The sequence below is a fragment of the Rhinoderma darwinii genome, chromosome 3 (assembly GCF_050947455.1).
Source record: "Rhinoderma darwinii isolate aRhiDar2 chromosome 3, aRhiDar2.hap1, whole genome shotgun sequence".
Classification (NCBI taxonomy): Eukaryota; Metazoa; Chordata; class Amphibia; order Anura; family Rhinodermatidae; genus Rhinoderma; species Rhinoderma darwinii.
In genome coordinates, this window is record NC_134689.1 from 125,712,368 (window position 1) to 125,727,217 (window position 14,850).

The 14,850-nt window shown below is 41.9% G+C and overlaps 1 protein-coding gene across 1 annotated transcript in view; it reads left to right on the forward strand.

Annotated features, from left to right (window-relative positions):
* The window catches only part of PAH (phenylalanine hydroxylase), a 70,960-nt gene that overhangs the window by 11,679 nt on the left and 44,431 nt on the right, over positions 1 to 14,850 (forward strand). Inside the window, exon 3 of the mRNA XM_075856677.1 lies at positions 11,746 to 11,926. Coding sequence (XP_075712792.1) covers positions 11,746 to 11,926 — 181 coding nt within the window. The remainder of the gene's footprint in view (positions 1 to 11,745; positions 11,927 to 14,850) is intronic.

The following is a 14,850-nucleotide window of genomic DNA, read 5'->3' on the forward strand; positions in this document are numbered from 1 at the left end:
TAGAACGGGGCCCCGTTCTATATTACCCAGCTCCGCAGTCCTCCGGCCCCTTCCTGGTTACATGGTCGAGTTACGCAAACAGCGTAACTCGCGGAGCTGCACAGTTTCCGTAATACCCAGAGAACTGAATAGCAGTTACGGAAACAGTGTAGCATGCTACGCTGCTTCTGTAGCTGCCCTTCACTACTATGGGAGTTTCAGAAACAGTGTAGCTCAGCGAGTTATGCTGTTTCCGTAACTCATTCACGTAATGAAGTGTATTGTACCAGCGATCTAATGATCGCTGGTTTAAGTCCCCTAGGGGAACTAATAAAATGTGTAAAAAAAAAAAAAAAGTTAGATACATTTTCAGGAGTGTAACAATTTTTTACAAGTTCAAAAAAACATTTTCCCATTTTTCCCCAAGCACAATGTAAAAATAAAAAAATAATTAAAAATTGGTATCGCTGCATCTGTAAAAGTCAGAAACTATTACAATATACCATTATTTGACTCACACATTTGACGTTGTAAAAAAAATAACTTTAAAACCCCAGAATCGTTGTCTTTTGGTCACCATAATGCTAAAAGGAATGAAATAAAAAGTGATAAAAAAATCGTATGTACCAAAAAAAATGGTGCTAATAAAAACTACAGCTCGTCCCACAAAAAATAAGCCCTCACACCGCTCAAACGATGGAAATATATAAGTTATGGCTCTCAGAATGTGGTGAAACTGAACAAATTATTTTTTTTAGCCGATAGTTTTTCTTTGTAAAATAAGTAAAATATGTCATTTTTTCCTATTTTCTGTTTTCTGTGCGTATCATAGTCAGGTGCGTCTTATAGTCCGAAAAATACTGTATGTATGTATATATCTATATGTACTGCACACATGAATAATTCTGGAAAAAGCATTGTTCATCACAAAATCGCTCCTGGATCATTGGAAGAAGTTGCTCTTAGAAGATGTTTAGATATTTTTTATTAATTGAAGTGTTCTTAGGCAAAATTGTGAGTGTGCCCACTCCTTTGGATGAAAAGCAACCCCACACATGAATAGTCTCAGGATGCTTTACTGTTGGCATGACACAGGACTCAGGTAGCGCTCACCTTTTCTTCTCCGGACAATCATTCTTCCAGATGTGCCAAACAGTCTGAATGGGGCTTTATCAGAGATCATAACTTTACCCCAGTCCTCTGCAGTCCAATCCCTGTACTTCCTGCAGAACGTCCGTTTGTCCTTAAAGATTTTCTTGGAGAAAAGTGGCTTCTTTGCTGCCCTTCTTGACACCAGGCCGGCCTCCAAAAGCCTTCACCTCACTATGCATACAGGTGCACTGACACAAGCCTGCTGCCATTCATGCGCAAACTCTGTACTGGTGTTGAACCGATCCTGTAGCTTAATCCTCTTTAAGAGACGGTCCTAGCACTTGCTGGACTTTATTGGGCGCCCTGAAGCCTTCTTCACAGCAATGAAACCTCTCATGACAGAGTGATATCGGCTGCCTTGTCCTCATTAACACTTTCTCCTGAGCTAACGAGAATATCACTGAAGTAATGTTAGCAGGTCATTTTGTCGCAGGGCTGAAATGCAGTGGAAATGAGGTTTTTGCAATTGAGTTAATTGAATGACTTTGCAATGAATTGTAATTGATCTGATCACTCTTCATAACAATCTAGAGTTAATGCAAATTGCCACTATGAAAACTGAAGCAGCAAACTTTGTGAAAACCAAAATTTGTGTCAGTTGCAAACGTTTTGGCCAGGATTCTACACTGTACACATGAATAACCTGGGACACATGCCGCACATGTGGCACGCACACATAGAACACATGCCGCACGCACACCACTGAAACTAGAACATTGACTTACATTGGGGTTTAATTGGGCTGGGGCATGGTGAAACACGTAGCATTATTTTTCTTTTCAAATCTGACAGAAACTGCGACTGAGACTCTGACGCAGATGAGAACAGAACTTAACTTCTCTGCAGCTACTGGGGGCTGTTAGTTTACTATAGACAGTAATAAAGAGAGTGTGTACTGCTGTATTTCAGGTCCAGTGGCTGCTTACGGGCTCTTTTTAAAGATGTCTGAGAAATCTACCGATGCGACTCCATCCCCACGGACCAATTAGAGTAACCAATGCTGGGCTGATGTGCAGACTCTTCCCTCCTCGGGAAAAGAAGCACTGCTACCTCTTTGCCACTTGATTGAGCACGATTATATAGAGGCAGCCAACTTCATCCCACTTCTTCTGCTTGGCCTCCCTTGGCATCTGAGTATTAGCGGCCACTTGGCATCTGAGTAGAGATGAGCGAACCGGGACAACCGAACCCGGTTTCGGTCCGAACTTCCGGTAAAGTTCGGTTCGCAGCGAATCCGAACTTCACCGGGTTCGGCCGAACCCGTTTTGACCGAACCCGGTCAAAAACATTATACAAATCGGCAGCCACTTATCTCTATCAATCACTGATAGAGAAAAGAGGCTGCTGATTAAAAATAAAATAAAAAGCATTTCATACGTACCCGGTCGTTGTCTTGTTGACGAGTCCCTCTTCTTCCTCCAGTCCGACCTTTTCTGACGCGGCAGCCTGTGATTGGCTGCAGAGGCCTCTGCAGCCTGTGATTGGCTGCAGAGGCCGCGGCAGCCTGTGATTGGCTGCAGCGCTCACAAGGCTGCATCGTCATCAAGGAATGTCGGGCCGGATGTCGAGAGGGACGCGTCACCAAGGCAACGGCCAGGAGACCGGACTGGAGGAAGCAGAAAGTTCTCGGTAAGTATGAACGTCTTTTTTTTTACAGGTACTGTGATCGGTAGTCACTGTCCATGGTACTGAAACAGTTACTGCCGATCAGTTAACTCTTTCAGCACCCTGAACAGTGACTATTTAGTGTATGTGCACACACACTAATTACGTCCGTAAATGACGGACGTATTTCGGCCGCAAGTACCGGACCGAACACAGTGCAGGGAGCCGGGCTCCTAGCATCATACTTATGTACGATGCTAGGAGTCCCTGCCTCTCTGCAGGACAACTGTCCCGTACTGTAATCATGTTTTCAGTACAGGACAGTAGTTCCACGGAGAGGCAGGGACTCCTAGCATCGTACATAAGTATGATGCTAGGAGCCCGGCTCCCTGCAGGGTGTTCGGTCCGGTACTTGCGGCCGAAATACGTCCGTCAATTACGGACGTAATTAGTGTGTGTGCACATACCCTTACTGACGTCGCCTAGCAACGCTGCCGTAATGACGGGTGCACACATGTAGCCACCCGTCATTACGGGGCCTCATGCACACGACCATAAAAACACCCGTTATCACGGGTCGTAATTACGACCCGAAATAGCGGGCCCATAGACTTCTGTTAGCCACGGGTACCTTCCCGTTTTCTCACGGGAAGGTGCCCGTGCCGTTAAAAAGATAGAACATGTTCTATTTTTTTATTTTACGGGCCGTGCTCGTAATTACGACTCGTAAGTACGAGCACGGCCGGCCGGCCACGGGCAGCCGGCCGCTTTTGCGAACCGTGCTGTCATTATAATTATAGCAGCACGGCCCGTAAAATAGAAAAATAGAACATGTTCTATTTTTTTAACGGCACGGGCACCTTCCCGTGAGAATACGGAAAGGTACCCGTGGGTAACAGAAGTCTATGAGCCCGTTATTGCGGGTCGTAATTACGACCCGCAATAACGGGTGTTTTTACGGTCGTGTGCATGATGGGAGCACGGCTCGGAAAAACGAACGGCTGCCCGTGCTCATCTCCTGAAATAATCTGTGCTGCCTTAAACTCTGTGGACAGGTCAGGATCCTGTTTCTTTTAAATGCTGCTAGGGAACCCGCTCGATCCACTATATAAGGCTACGCTACAGTGCAGCATTTAAAAGAAACAGGATCCTGACCTGTCCACAGAGTTTAAGGCAGCACAGAGTATTTCAGGAGATGAGCGTGCAGATTCAGTGCTGTTGTGAACTCTGCTCTTACCATTACGTAGCTCTCAGTCTGTTATCTCTCCTCCACTCCTGTCCTCAAGAACACCTTCACATGATTGGCAAGTCACCACGTAATGGTAAGAGCAGAGTTCACAGCAGCACAGAGTATTTCAGGAGATGAGCGTGCGGATCTTGTGCGTGGTGGTGACTTGCCAATCATGTGAACGTGTTATAGAGGACAGGAGTGGAGGAGATGTAACAGACTGAGCTACGTAATGGTAAGAACAGAGTTCACAGCAGCACAGAGTATTTCAGGAGAGGAGCGTGCAGATTCAGTGCTGCTGTGAACTCTGCTCTTACCATTACGTAGCTCAGTCTGTTACCTCTCCTCCACTCCTGTCCTCAATAACACCTTCACGTGATTGGCAAGTCACCACCCCGCACAAGATCCGCACGCTCATCTCCTGAAATACTCTGTGCTGCTGTGAACTCTGCTCTTACCATTACGTGGTGACTTGCCAATCATGTGAAGGTGTTCTGGAGGACAGGAGTGGAGGAGAGGTAACAGACTGAGAGCTACGTAATGGTAAGAGCAGAGTTCGCAGCAGCACTGAATCTGCACGCTCATCTCCTGAAATACTCTGTGCTGCCTTAAACTCTATGGACAGGTCAGGATCCTGTTTCTTTTAAATGCTGCACTGTAGCGCAGCCGTATATAGTGGATCGAGCGGGTTCCCCAGCAGCATTTAAAAGAAACCGTGTTTGTGTATGTGTGTGTTTGTGTATATATGTGTGTTTGGGTATGTGACTTTGTCTGTTTTTGTTTTTATATGTGTGTGTGTGTATATATGGGTGTGTTTGTGTATATGTGTTTTGTGTATATGTTTGTGTATATATGGGTGTATTTGTGTATATGTTTGTGTGTAGATGTTTGTGTGTGTTTTTGTATGTGTATATGGGTGTGTGTTTGTGTGTATATATGGGTGTGTTTGTGTATATGTGTTTGTGTATATGTGTTCGTGTATGTGTGTATAACTGTGTGTGTGTGTGTTTGGATATGTGTGTTTTTGTTTGTATATGTGTGAGTTTGTGTATATGTGCGTGTTTGTCTGTTTATGTGTGTGTGTATATCTTGTTGTGTTTGTGTATATATGTGTGTGTCTGTGTATGGTTGTTTGTTTGTGTGTGCGTGTATATATGTGTGTAGGTGAGTAGAAGTATTGGTATTGTTCACATTGATAACTGTTTTTTTATGTTGTTGCAGATTTTGATGTACCGATTGGACTACATCTACGATTCGTTGGACTACTGCGTAGATCTGCGTTTTTTCAAATTTTAATAAAATGGTTAACGAGGGTTTTGTTGGGGATTTCTTATTTCAATAAAAAAGAATTGTCTTTGTGTTTTTTTTTTCAAACTTTATTAGTGCCTAGATAATGGCAGTTGGCTGATTGACAGCGTCCATTATTAAGGCGGTACTTAGTGTTAGCCGGTGCAGAGGCTAGCACTAACCACCCATTATTACCCCGGTACCCACCACCACCAGGGGTGCCGGGAAGAGCTTGGTACGATCCAGTACCCGACCATCTGTTGTGATGGTCGGGTACTGGGGCGGCCGTAGGCTGGTATTATGAGGCTGGGAAGGGCCAAAATCAGTGGACCTTCCCACCCTTGTAATGCTAGGCTGCTGCTGCTGTGTTGTATCGGGCTGGTTATAAAAATGGGGGGGACCCCCACGTCGTTTTTTTTTTGGAATTTAACAAATTTAGCAATAGACGGGTCCCCCACATTTTTAATAACCAGCCATATACAAGGCTGCAGCAGTCTGGCATTACATGGGTGGGAAGGGCCACTGGTTTTGTCCATTCCCAGGCTAATAACACTGTGTTGTATGTGGCTGGTTATGATAAATTGGGTGGAACCCCATGTCTTTTTTAAAAAAAAAATGTAAATAAATAAATAATTTAAAAAAATGACGTGGGGTCCCCCCCACTTTTATAACCAGCCAGATACAACACAGCAGCAGCAGCCTAGCATTACAAGGGTGGGAAGGTCCACTGTTTTTGGCCCTTCCCAGCCTCATAATACCAGCCTGCGGCCGCCCCAGGGCCCGACCATCACAACAGATGGTCGGGTACTGGATCGTACCTGGCTCTTCCCGGCACCCCTGGTGGTTTTGGGTACCGGGGTAATAATGGTGGTTAGTGTTAGCCTCTGCACCGGCTAACACTAAGCCTCGCATTAGTAATGGATGTTGTCACTCAGACAGCGGCCATTACTAAAGTGGTAATAATAAAATTTGAAAAGAAAAAGACAAAGATATAGATAAAATATTTTATTGAAATAAAGCACCCCCAACACAACCCTCATTAACCATTTTATTGTAGAAAAAAAACCGTCATCGAAGTAGTCCTCGAAACCGACGTAGTCCAAACACCAAACCTGTAAAAAAATAAAATAATGAAATAAAACATGTCGTAGGCTTAGATTCAGTTTAATGTGTGATACTGACTGTTATACCATGTATAGAAGCCTGCCGCAAAGTTGACTTAGATACAGGGCGCCAGCAGACAGTATCATACATGGCCATACATACATATATACAAATATACATACATATATACAAACATACATACATACAAGCATGCACATATATACATGCAAATATACATACATGCAAACATACACACATATATACATGCAAACTATCATACATACATGCATACATACACACATGAAAACATACATACATACAAACAAACATGCAAAGATACATACATACATATATACAAGCATGCACAAATATACATGCAAACATAAATACATGCAAACATAATTACATACATGCACATATATATAAACATACATGCAAACATACATGCAAAAATAAAAACATGCAAACATACATACATGCACATATATACATACATACATGACAACATACATACAAACATACATGACAACATACATACATGCAAACATACATACATGCAAACATACATACACACATGCAAACATATATACATGCAAATATACATACAAACATGCACATGTATACATACATGCCAACATACATGCAAACATACATGCACATATATACATACATACATGACAACATACATACATGCAAATATACATACATACACACATGCACATATATACATACATGCCAACATACATGCACATATATACATACATGACAACATACATGCACATATATACATACATGACAACATACATACATATATATATATACACACATGCAAATATACATACATTCATGCAAACATACATGCAAACATACATACATACATACAAATATACATACACACATGCACATATATACATACATGACAACATACATACATACATACATACATGACAACATACATGCAAAAATACATACATGCAAACATACATACATGCAAATATATACATGCAAATATACATACAAACATGCACATATATACATACATGCCAACATACATGCAAACATACATGCACAGATATACATACATACATACATGCCAAAAAATAATAATAATACGTTCATACTTACTTTCCTCCTGTCCGGCCTCCAGCGATGACGTTTCATTCATGTCGCCGCTGCAGCCTGTGATTGGCTGCAGAGGCGGTCACGTGGGATGAAGCGTCATCCTGACGTGCGTGACCGCCACTACAGCCTGTGATTGGCTGCATCGGCGAAAGGGATGAAACGTCATCGCTGGAGGCCGGACAGGAGGAAAGTAAGTACGAACGTATAATTTTTATTTTTTTATTACATTTAAATGGTATTTTCCGCGCGCCGAGCATGTACTGTGAAGGTTGCTGAAAGAGTTAGTGCAGCCCATTAACTCTATCAGCACCCTGGACAGTAGCATGCTCGGCGCACGTAAGTGACAGGTTCGGTCAGAACTAGTTCGGTCCGAACCGAACTTTTTTGTGAAATTCGGCGAACTAGCCGAACCGAACTTTTGATAAGTTCGCTCATCTCTACATCTGAGTATTAGCGGCCACTTACACATACGCTTGATCAGACACCCAGTCCACAGTTATAATTAAAGAGGTTTTCCCAAAATTATGAATTATCACCTATCGACAGGATAGGTGATAATTTTCCGATCGCTGATGGCCCCATCCCTCAATAGCGACTGTGGCATTTAAATAGTTTATGGAGGTAGGGAGCTCCCACACTCACCCATCGGCGGCCGCAAATGCAGCCGGGAGCCAGATAAAGGCCACCAGGTCTGCCCCCACGTCCTAATAGATTGCCTGTCAGATTTATACTGATAGGCAATAATGCTCAGGTATACTAAGTATACCAAAGCATTATAGCAGTGATCAAAAGATCACACAGGGAAGTCTCCTAGTGGGACTAATAAAATAAGTAATAAATGTGAATAAAAATTATTCATAAAAATGACAGTAAAAAAAACTTATTTTTTTCCATAAGGAGGGGTTTTGTTTATTAAAAGTGTAAAAAATAAAAAAAAGTACACATATATGATATCGCCACGACCGTAACAACCCAAACAATAAAGATAATATGTAATTTAAAATGCAAGGTAAACACCCTAAAAAAACGCAAAAAACAATGGCAAAATAATTTTTTCCATTACCCCCAAAAAAGTCATAATAAAAGTTAATCAATAAGTCCCATGTACTCCAAAACAGTACCAATCAAAACTAAGCCTTGTCCTGCAAAAAACAAGCCCTCAAATCACTACATTGATGGAAAAAAAAAAAAATTAAGACTCTTGGAAAGCGACGATGCAAAAACAAATAATTTTAGTTCAAAAGAGTTTTTATTGTACAAAAGTAGTAAAACATAAAAAACCTCTACATAAGTGGTATCGCCGTAATCGTACCGACACATAGAATAAAGGTAATATGTCCTTTATGCGGCACAGTGAACTACGTGAATTTAATGCACATAGAACAATGGCAGAATTTCAGGGTTTTTTCCTATTCCCCCCAAAAAAGTTCAGAAAAGTTAATTAAAAAATTATATGTACCCCAAAATAGTGCCATTAAAAAGTACAACTAACCCCTATAATTACCTCTCGGGGTCATATCACTAAGCTACGTTTTTTGGAAATTCTGTTGCACGAAACTTTCTCTGACGAGAATATCCCTTTAATTAGTACAGTGCCTAGATGAGACAATAGGTTTTTTTGACCGTTGTCATCACTTGTAGAACCAAGTTTGTTGTTTATGTTATGATGTGTTCCTGCAACCTCTTTTACATTGGGAAGACTATTCACCCGATGTTTAAGAGGTTTGGGGAACACGTCCAATCGCCCAGTACAGGGGAGGGCACCCCACATTTTATTGAACATATGATTATTCAACACAAAGGGAGTCCTAGAGAGACGACTTTCTCTGGTCTTAAATGTATTAGCCACCCATTTCAAGAGGTAATAAACCTAATCTTTTACTCCAAAAAGAAGCGGCACTTATTGTAAGGGCAGAAGCCCTAGATCCACTGGGTCTAAATGACCGTAATTAACCCTTCTTGTTTAAATCGTTCATTTATTCATTGTAACAATTGTACTGTATCATACAGACACTCTTATTGTGTAGACTTTGTTTTTGTGTCTTTAAGCTTTTATTATGTCTTTAAACTAAGTATCAATAACTCTTTATGCGATTAGAAATTCTCTGTGTGTTTATAAGGAGGGGGAGGTCCATCAGAACGCCGAGGCCTTGACAAAGCGTAGGTACACGCGAAACTGCCATAGGCTTGTGCTCCACATCTATAGCCTTGCTTTGCTGAGTAAACAAATAATATTTCTACTGCATGGTGAGTGCCGTGGATTTTCTCCTCTATTTTTGTGCATTACAAGAACTTGTTTCTATATTCCACAGGGGACAACCTGTTGATAAATTAATGTGAGTTGCATGGTGCTGGGATTTATAGTACTCCAAGAGACAGAGCAGTGCCGAACCATTCTTCTTTCTCATTTCATTGATGTTTGAAGGTTTAAATGGTGGGAACATGATGAGTAGAATAAGGGAAGGAAGAAGAGAGGGGTGGCACAAGAGAAGTCTTGTATGCAAGTGAGAGTAAGGAGGTTATTAGGGTGTTTGAGAAGAGGTTCTCGTTGGCAGAGTGGAGGTTGTGTGTGAGGCGGTATTTGTGAACTAGAGGAGAAATGTAGAACGGAGCGGAATTGGATGGGACTTTGTAGTTTAATCCAAGGATTTATTTTTTATTTTTTTTTAAATAATAAAAAAAATCCAAGGATTTTGAATTACATAATGCGAGAGAGTGAGGAGTGTGAGGTAAAATTTCACAAACATTTGAAATATCCATGTTGTCTATGTCAGAAAATGGTTATTATAATACACATGTTACATGCATCTCTTCTATGCTACTGGATGTCATATTTTCTAAGTAAGTTATTAACTCTGGTCAACTAAACAACATGAAACATTTAGTTTGTTGGTAACAATTAGGATTTTTCATGAACATTGCAACATTGTAATAAATATGTTTCCCAGATGTTGTAATAGATAAATGGGAATGTTAAAATACTGTGTGTTTTTAGCTAATACACTTCAGATGGTCTTGAACATTGTCCATGGCTTAGGAAATTCATTAGGGAGGAGGTTCCTGGGTTTATTAACCATGCTGGTTTGGAGGCTGTTAGAATGACACAACTCTTCCCACCAGCCTATGAGCGTCTAGAATGGATACCCACCCCATTCACTTATTTGTGAAATAACTCCAAACTTCATTTACTTTCTCCACCCTCTTTACTTACTGAACATTTGCTAACATTATGATCAGCGCTTGTTGTTTGGATAATGGAATATTTGAACTCAATAAAGACTAAGCATGTTCTTATCGCTTTGCTTCCATGGTGCAACACATGGCCCTTAGCTGCATAGTACAAATTCATTCGGTCAGCAGCTAAATTCACTCTACAATCGGACCAACTGCCAGCTGTCCCACGAGTGCAATAGTGTAGTCCGTAACATACCCCACTGTGCCTGAAGCCAGCAGCTGGGTGTGATCCAACACTTGCCTGCTGCATTGACTGCTGATCGCCGTCGGACAATCCACCGCACGGTCTCCTCTACACTATTGCTCCGTTCATCTGTGGGGGTTCCTTCACAAGAGAGTGCGGTCTCGGCCAGCTTCACCTTGTGAGAATATGTCGCTCATACAGCGCTCACTGTATTGCCGCCCCGCATCCAGGCACAGCGCTGATGCCGGGTTCTGCACTGCCGGGAACATAGTTCGATATTCGGACGACTCACTGACACCGCTGCCCCAGCTGACAGCTGAGTGCCGTTGCAGTGTATCAACAAAAGCCATCTACCACGTTGCTGCTCCGGTCACAGGGAGCACCATCGTGGGAGATTATCTGGCTGGAACCCATTCACACTGTGCTGCTTGTCAACCGCATGGCAGCACACAATTAAATGTGATTTTCACAGTGACACAAGTTGGCAGTACACATTCTAATGTGAATTTCACAGTGACATAATTTGCTACACTGTTCATATGGTCTAAGGGTATGTAAGTCTGGGGGTCACTCGCACATACCCGATTGCACCATTGGAATTTTATCTCATTTGTTAATTTTAATGAACATTAATAAAAGTTATATATTAATAGATCACACACTTTCCTCTTCTCCTTCCCTCCAACATATAAGATCAAAAGAAGTACATATTTTTGTCGATGGGCAACATAATCCCTTGCACAACCGACCCCACTTCATTGTGGACATTTTATACATAACGTATTCAGTTGTCAGGATATATTGTTATTTCACATTCAATTAACTGTATCCAGTGTTTTTTATGTTTTAGGAGAGGGGTGTTAGTCTGACCCACATAGAGTCCAGACCTTCCCGGCTCAACAAGGATGAGTACCAGTTCTTCATTAACTTGGACAAGAGTACCGTGGCTCTGGATGAGATTGTGAAATGTCTGAGGCAAGACATAGGAGCTACTGTGCATGAACTGTCCCGAGACAAGAAAAAGGATGCTGGTACGGGATAAATTTTTCTTCTCTAATAATTGCTAAGTATTGGACTTAATTTCTAAAGATTTAGGAATTTATCAATATATACTGTAATATATACTGTAGTTGTAGGAGCTTATATCATTAATACTCAAGGCAGAGTCTGGCCTAACACTGCATTCACTATATTCTACTATATTCACGTATTCTAGTGTCTTGGTCACGTATTTTTGCTCCACTTAACCAAAGAATCTGTAACCATAAAATATTTTCTAGCATTAAAATGCATGAAATCTCTCTTAAAACAATTAACATTGATAACATTTATGGAAAGCAAGACTTACTTTGCAAATTACTTGTAAATTTAAGGTATCATCTTTCTAATACATTTTATCTGCATCATATTAGACTTTCTAAATAAAACTGCTTGCAGATTGTTTGCGGTCTGATGTTAACAGTCAGTGAACACTCTTTGCCTCCTGTTGGGTCCAGCACAGCCCTAGTAATGATTAAAAATACTTTTATGAGGGGTTAGGGTTGTAAGAATACTTCATTATCAATCTAATCTATCTATCTATCTATCTATCTATCTATCTATCTATCTATCTATCTATCTATCTATCTATCTATCTATCTATCTATCTATCTATCATCTATCTATCTATCTATCTATCTATCTATCTATCTATCTATCTATCTATCTATCTATCTGGTGGTGTAACTACCACTATAGCAGCCGTAGCGGCTGCTACGGGGCCCGCGGCATGAGGGGGCCCGTGTCGCCCGCCGGCACGGGCCCCCACCATGGCCGGAGGCTCCGCTAGCTGCCGCTGTGGCTGCTACAGTGCGACGCCACTGAACACTACGGCAGAGCAGGGAGGTATCTCCCCGCTCTGCCATTAGAGGGGTTGTTCCTACATAAGACATGTATCCCCTCTCCACAGGATCTCCACAGGATAGGGGATACATGTGTGATCGCTGGCAGCTATAGGGAGAATTGGGGACTGAAAGTCCCCTGAAGTTCTCCATGAGAAACCTTGGACTTCCGGGGTCTGTGTCGGCAGCTCCGCAGAAATTAATGGGGCGCCGGTCGCGATTGTGCGCATGCGTGACCAACGCTCCTTTAATTTTTATTGAGCTGCGCAGACTCCGGAAGTCAGAGGTTAGTCATGGAGAACTTCAGGGGACTTTCGGTCCTCCGTTCTCCTTATCAGTGCCAGCGATCACACATGTATCCCCTATCCTGTGGATAGGGGATACATGTATTTTGTAGGAAAAACTATAGGTCAAATTTTTTTGGGGGGTTGGGGCTGCATGGCGTTACCTACAGGGGGGGCTGTATGGCGTTATCTACAGGGGGGGCTGTATGGCGTTATCTACAGGGTGGCTGTATGGCGTTACCTACAGGGGGGCTGTATAGCGTTACCTACAGGGGGGCTGTATAGCGTTACCTACAGGGGGGCTGTATGGCGTTACCTACAGGGGGGTTGTATGGCATTATCTACAGGGGTGGCTGTATGGCGTTACCTACAGGGGGGCTGTATGGCGCTATCTACAGGGGGGGCTGTATGGCGTTATCTACAGGGTGGGCTGTATGGCGTTATCAACAGGGGGGGCTGTATGGGGCTATTTGCAAAGGGGTCTGTATGGCGTTATCTACAGGGTGGGCTGTATGGCGTTATGTACAGAGGGGGCTGTATGGCGTTATCTACAGAGGGGGCTGTATGGCGTTATCTACAGGGGGCCTGTATGGCGTTATCTACAGAGGGGGCTGTATGGCGTTATCTACAGGGGGCCTGTATGGCGTTATCTACAGGGGGGCTGTATGGCGTTATCTACAGGGGGCTGTATAGCGTTATCTAGAGGGGGGGCTGTAAAAAAGGCACTATCTACAAGGGGAGGTTGTGTGACACCCAGGGGAGGGGGGGGGGCCCAGTCAAAAGTTTGCTATGGGGCCCAGTCTTTCCTAGTTACGCCCCTGTATCTATCTATCTATCTATCTATCTATCTATCTATCTATCTATCTATCTATCTATCTATCTATCTATCTATCTATCTATCTATCTATCTATCTATCTATCTATCTATCATCTATCTATCTCTCTATGTATCCATATCTATCTATCTCTCTATGTATCCATATCTATCTATCTCTCTATGTATCCATATCTATCTATCTATCTATCTATCTATCTATCTATCTATCTATCTATCTATCTATCTATCTATCTATCTATCTATCTATCTATCTATCTATCTATCTATCTATCTATCTATCTATCTATCTATCATCTATCTATCTCTCTATGTATCCATATCTATCTATCTCTCTATGTATCCATATCTATCTATCTCTCTATGTATCCATATCTATCTATCTATCTATCTATCTATCTATCTATCTATCTATCTATCTATCTATCTATCTATCTATCTATCTATCTATCTATCTATCTATCTATCTATCTATCTATCTATCTATCTATCTATCTAGTAGTTATTATTATTATTTTAACTTATTTACTGCGCCAACTTTAAATGGGTTCCCCTGGTTTTATAAAACTTCTGCTATATCAAAGGGAAATAAGAATTACTAGAATAAAAGGGGACCCGTAGCACATTACAGTTCTATTACTCCATATGGGTTGCCCATCAACAATAGCTCAGGGATCTCCAAGCTAACACCCAAAAGGCTACAGACAGAGTCAGACTGGCCCACCAGAGTACCCTAGGATTCACTGGTGGGCCTATCTTGAGGTGACCTTGGCGCTATTAACTTGTCATTAGGGTCTATTTTTTGTATGGGACAACGTATTAGACATTATGGGTGATATGTCCTGTGTGTTCAATGATTACAACAAAGTTCATGATATAGATGGAATGTGTACACCTAGAATAATTTCCTCTGGTGGGCCCAAGGAACACTGGGCACGGTGGTCAAAACAATGCCA